At 54.8% G+C, this 6,000-nt stretch overlaps 1 protein-coding gene across 1 annotated transcript in view; it reads right to left on the reverse strand.

Moving 5' to 3' along the window:
* FGF9 (fibroblast growth factor 9) overlaps nucleotides 1-6,000 on the reverse strand; it is a 28,882-nt gene extending 22,882 nt beyond the window's left edge. The window contains exon 1 of the mRNA XM_065678541.1: nucleotides 4,604-6,000. Coding sequence (XP_065534613.1) covers nucleotides 4,604-4,880 — 277 coding nt within the window. The 5' untranslated portion in view covers nucleotides 4,881-6,000. The remainder of the gene's footprint in view (nucleotides 1-4,603) is intronic.

Raw genomic sequence — 6,000 nt, forward strand, 5'->3', positions numbered from 1 at the left:
TGCTTAGCATGTCAAAAGAACACAAAAAGCATTGTCACATCTTATTGTAAGTGCAGAAAAATTATTTATGGTACTTGGCAAACAGCATGTCCCTGCCCAGGGCAGGGGGGTTGGAACTAGATGATCTTTAAAGTCCCTTCCAACCCAAACCATTCTATGATTGTATGATCTTTGAGATCAGAATAGGGACTTCTTAATTTGAAATATTCAAAAGCCTATTCACAGCAAGTTGTGCGTGCCATGCTGTTAAGTCCTTCAAGAGATTATCTGAGGCCAAGCATGCAGTCTTACACAAATCTTGCCAGTTTAAGGACTGCATGATGTGGCCCAACACTCCAGTGAATATTTTCACTGCACGGTTTCTGCAATGTACTGATGGCACTTAGGACCTGAACCAGATATTAAAATAGATATTCCTATTCAAAATGAGGATGGACCAAACAAAAATCAGGACAGCTGCAAACTTTAGAAGCTCAGGTGCTATTTATAAGCAATGGGGAAGAGAAAAAAGTAGAGAGGAAATAACTGTCTCAGTACATAGGATGCAGAATATCTTCTTGTCAGCCACTGTCAGACACTGGTTTCTTTAGTGAAACCACTTCAAGGCAAAGATCTACTCCTCCACAAAGGGGTTAGGAAGAAACTTTTGAGGCAAGTTATTCTTTACATGTCCCCATCAGCCCTTCAAGCACCTTCCTCCACATGACGCAGCTCTGACAATGCTGAATGGCAGCAGGACGCCAGTGTGGCCATGAAGGCAGCCCTGCTCTCCTGCCAGGCTCACAGGAGAGAGCAGGTGGGTCGCTTACACAATGTGAAATTTTAACTTCCATCTAGTCTAGCTCTGGTGAACAACAGACCTACAGAAGCATTTGCCTTGGCTTTAAGCAATGGACATCTCTGCAGCTAACATCTTTCTGTTGTTGCTGTTCCGCCCTTTGCACATTTTTGTCTTTGGCTATATATAGGCTCTCTTTGTATTGCTAGATTGAAGGAGTTTAGCTTCCGCTGAGCACCCTAACGCACCATCCAAGACAATGAATACAGCAAACGAGCATCTCTGCCACCCACTTCTTCGTACGACTTCCACGGGAAGCGGAGAGGAGGACAGCGGCGAGGGCCCGCAGGCGGAGCGGGTCCCTGAGGCTGTGCTGCCGTGTGTTCGGCAGGCAGGCAGCCATCCACCCGGGGGGAGCAGAGGGCCGAGGGCCGCACAGCCCCTCGCGGATGGGAAGCCGCAGGAAGCCAGCCCTGGGCCGGGGCTTCCCCGGCGTCCCCCGCCCGCGGCTGCCGCGCTCGGCCGCTCAGAGCGCGCCGCAGGGACACGTCCCGCCGCTCGCAGCTGCCGCCGCTCCGCCCGCCCCTCCGCAGGATGCCAATTAGGAGGCGGCAGCGCAGACAGCCACGGCCCCCCAGGAGGCTCTTCCAGCGCCCTCGCCCCCCCAGCCGCGCGCACCCCCTCCCCTCCGCAGCGCTCAATAAGCGGAAGAGGCTGCGGGAGCTGCTGGGGGCTCTTCCCTCCCTCCAAAACCTGCCCCCCCGGTTCCCACTCCCGGGGGCCAGAGCCCTCTGCATGTATCACCTCCCCTCCTCGCCCTGCTCTGCCGGCTCTCCCCGGAGACAGAACGGGTTGGGGATGAGGGAGGTGTGGAGGGTGCAGCCCCGGCTCCCCGCATCCAGCAGCAGAAGGGTCCTCCGGCCGGAGCTGAACCCCTTGCCCTGCCCGGCGGTGGACCCCCTTGCCAGCCCGAGGGCCCGAGCGGGCAGGGCGTGCTGGAGCGGCGGGAGGGCGGGCGGGTGCGCGGCTCCCGCAGATGATGAACGCAGCGGTTCCTTGTAGCAGCAGGTCCCGGGGAGCGGAGGTCACCTGCTGACAAGCTTTTTTTTTCCTCCTTTTCCTGCATGCTCCTATTTTTTTAATGCTGTGCATGCAGTACTTGTGCTGACGCACAGAGACACGCCTCTCCGCTGTTACAGAGTTCCTGAATTTACAATGACTCCACTGTCTAGCAAATGCCCTAGACTAAAGGAGACTGCCTCAAAAATCTTCCTCTTGTGACCCGGGAGAGATAAGGCTTTGATCACCTGCGATCGCATTACAGGGGGGACCGAGCCGGGCTCTCCCGGGGAGCTTTTCTTTGAGAGATGGACATCTTGCTGCAGGAATTGCGAAATGCCAGGGCTCCCAGAACCGGGCGAGTATAGACACACAATATGGCTCGGCTTATTGTATGCAATAGGCACACATCCAACATAGCATCACAAAAGAATTACTCTTATCTGATGTCTCTCCAGAGGTGTGTGTGCGCGTGTGTGTGTGCGGGGAGGGGGATTCCCACAGGGCAGAGCCCAGGGAGGAGTTTACTCGCAGCCCCCGGGATTTTCTCTTTGTCCTCCTTATTCCTGGAGGAAAACTTCTGCTGACTCGCTCCCCCAGATCTCCCTCCCCCTTCCCCCCCCCCCCCCCCGCCCCCCATGCAGGTTTCCCGCACACGCTGAGAGGAGACCAAGTCAGCCCGGGCTCCCCCAGGTAGCTCCCGAGTTGGGATGCCGACCTTCCCAGGATCATCGGAAGACCTTCCGATCACTAAAACCCAAACAGCATCAGCTATTCGGTGACCTCCCGGCAAACACAACAGCAATGTCACGACACCCATATAAAAGCACCGTGATCCCCTCCCCGCCCCCAAACAAGCCGGGAGCCCCAACGCATGCCATGGCTTTGCCCTGCCCCGTCTGCTCGACCCCGCACCGAGTAGGGGCATCACCGGCTCGCTCTGAGGGAGAGGAGTTATCACAGGGGCGCGTCCTGGGGAGGAGAGAGCGAGCAAACCGGCAAGGAAGAAAAAACAAAATACATCTATTTAAAGCCAAGGCGCTGCAAGGGTTGGAAGAGCTGCTCCTCGGAATTGTCAGCTTCCTACAACTGCGGCTGGAAAGCCATTTGTAAAAATAGACGCCGCGAACAACGTGGTCGCTGCCGCCTTGTGAAGGGAGCAGCTGGCGGCCCTCCCCCGGGGCTATCGGCCCCCCCAGCCCCTGCCGCCGGTGCGCACAGCGCCGTGGCCGCCCTACACCTGCCGCTGGCCCCGCACCGCGCCAGCTCTGTGTGCCCGCACCCGCAGAGGCAAACCTGCGGCTGTGCTACAGCGGCTGCCTGTGTGTGTCAAGCAAAATGCCTGGATGCGAAAACTCCCCCACTCCCCTCCCTGCGCGGCTGCCTCAAACACTTTCCGCACTTTCTCTCGCCAGCACGCGTGGATGGTGCGCCCCCGGGACAGCCTCGACCCCCCCAAACTCCACAGGAGGCGCCGGGCGGGCGGCGTGGGAAGGAGACAGAGCCTGGGAGCATTGTGAGGGTGTCCGGGAGCAGCGGCCGGAGAGGGATGGAGTATAAACCTGCGCCCATGCGAGCCTCAGCCCTCTGCCTCCCCCCCACCGCCCCTTCCCTTCTGCGCCCTTTGGAGATCGTCTCCTACCATACCGGCGCTATCTAAACAGCTTCACAAAGCAATAAAATACAGCTTAGATATCGTTCAACATCTGGCATTAAAATACGAAGACAGAAAAAAAAAATATCACCACAGGACTTTGTTTTTACGACCGAATCTAACTGCTGTCAGGTTCGTTCTCTCACAAGTTAACTCCTTCCAACAGCTGGGAGCGTGGCGAGCTAACCTGGCATGTTTTACTCCCCCCTCCTTAAAAAAAAAGCCTCAACAATAACCCAAAGAATCAGCTTATTCAGGCTGATTTAGTTACTTTCGTGCATTCGGTCTGCAGGGCCTTAAAGAGGCTCCCTGGCAGCAGAAGCTCCAGGCCCGCTTGCCTCGGGTGTGGGGTTCCCGGGTGAGCGGGCACAGGCTCTGGAGAGCGGCAGGAGCCACGAGCCCTCCAGCCCTGGCTGCTGAGTCACAAATAGCGTCCCCTGGAAGTGAGATCCAGGGAACACTCTTGCAAACTCCCTGCCAGCTGGACACGCCACCCAGCTCGGGAAAGGCCGGGTTTAGCGCAGGCTACCAGGCGGGTTTCGGGTGAGTACGGACCCCACCTGCGCTCCCTCCTTCCCGGGGCGCCGGGCACCGGCCGCGGGGTGCAGGTCGGCGGTGAAGCCGCGCCGAGAAGCGAGCTAGGCTGGGTTTGCGTTTCGAGCAGTTACTAGGGCAGGTAACCGGCAGAGAAAACGAAAGAAAAGCCCTCGTTAATTTGCGTACAGGACGACAGCCACTCCCTTCAGGAAACTCGGTGAATTTTAAATCGTAGTGGTTAATGATTAAAACCCCTTTAAACTCGCGAAATCAAAACATCCAGCAGAAACGTCCCGAGCAAAAATGCCACCGCAGCCACCAGCACCTCCCGGTACGAGCCTGCTCTGAGGCAGAACTTGGGGCTACACAGCATCGCTACCCCAGCCTGGAGACGCCAGCGGGGGCTCCCGCCCCGCAGTTTTGTCCCCCGCAAGCCCGGACACATCCGTGTTCCCCTCCGCGGCTCAGCCAGCAGCACCCCCCACACGTCCCCGCAACCCCCGCCGTCCCCCCGCCAGCAGTTCTGCCCCCGTATTTCATCACATGGCCACTAAAGGGTTAAGGATAATACCTACCAAATCTGCTGTGGTCTTGCCTGGTTCCCTGGATAGTACCATTGGGGAAGATTTCTAAATGAAATCCAGTCCTGCAGTATAGCTGCCTCCGCCTGAGGATCCCCTTTAAATGGTCCAAGTCCGTGACCGCAGGGCCCCTGGGCAGCCCACCTGCCTCAGACTGACCCAGGTGGTCACTTAACAAAACCGGGCTATCCACCGGCAAAACGGGCACATTCCCAAAGGGTACTGCATCCTGCACACCGAAATAGTTCCCAACTTCACCTAAGGGAGCCATCAGAAGATTCTGCTTTTAGAGAATAAGAATAAACAATAATGATGGTGCCAAACCCAGGAGATATAAGATTAGGTATATTCCACTCCTCTCCCCTCCCTAGCGCAGTTACAGAGAAAATGTTCTTTCTTCAATCCATTAAACGCATAAATAAAAGTAATATTCTGTTTTGACTGGTACAGGTTCAAGGTCAAACCAGTTAGTCTAAGAAACCACCACTTTATACTCACACACTGACATATTTATAAACATATAGATGTGTATATCTATATAAATGCATATATCCCCAGCTCTTAGCAAGCAATACGGTCTTCAGCCCATCCAACTGTAATAAAGAAAAAAATCCGTAGTTTCTCCATTTGGTTTAAGATAAGAATGACCATAGCAACTTAAATACCTAGGCGTTATAGGGATTTTTTTTTTTTTTTTAAGATGCACAGGCTACGTCAGGATTTATGGATTCTGACTCCAGAAAGGCATGCGCTGTTTTTACTCTATAACAGACTGCATACATCAGCATGAATCCTGCAAAGGGGGAGGGGGGAAATCTCACGTTGTTGGCTGAGATAAATCCAAAAAAAAAAAAAAAAAAAAAGGAAAAAAGAAAAAGGAAAAAAAAAAAAAACTTTTGACGTCCAAATCTATTATCCAGAATTCTCAGGAGGCTCAGCAGATGTCCACTGGTTTAGGATTATTGACGATCCACAAGCAAAGCAGCAACATACAAGTGCTTGTGTCTTTCTTGGCTGGCTCGGAACAGGTGTTGCTTCTGCAGGGCTCCCTGTGAAATGTTGTACTCCAGCACTGAGCTGCAGCTCTTGACTGTGGATCTCCATCCAGCACGCAGACTGGCGCAGGAAGAGGCATTGGGCTGGGTTTAAGGTAGTCCTGATTGCTGCTGGAAGGATTCTCCGAGGTCCTAGCGCTCAGCCCTACCTGCTGCAATACAGAGCCGCTTCCAGCGCCAGGCACGGCGTGGAGCGGCTCTTGCTGCTCTGCGGCAGCGCGGCGCACGCAAGCAAATAAATAAATAAGTGGGCGAAACTTTGGGGGAGGAAAAAAGCGACGCGATGCTAAATATACCGAGCCCGCCCGCTGCGGGAAGCGGGCTCCTCGGGAGATG

Source organism: Lathamus discolor, chromosome 4 (assembly GCF_037157495.1).
Source record: "Lathamus discolor isolate bLatDis1 chromosome 4, bLatDis1.hap1, whole genome shotgun sequence".
In the NCBI taxonomy this organism is placed as follows: domain Eukaryota; kingdom Metazoa; phylum Chordata; class Aves; order Psittaciformes; family Psittacidae; genus Lathamus; species Lathamus discolor.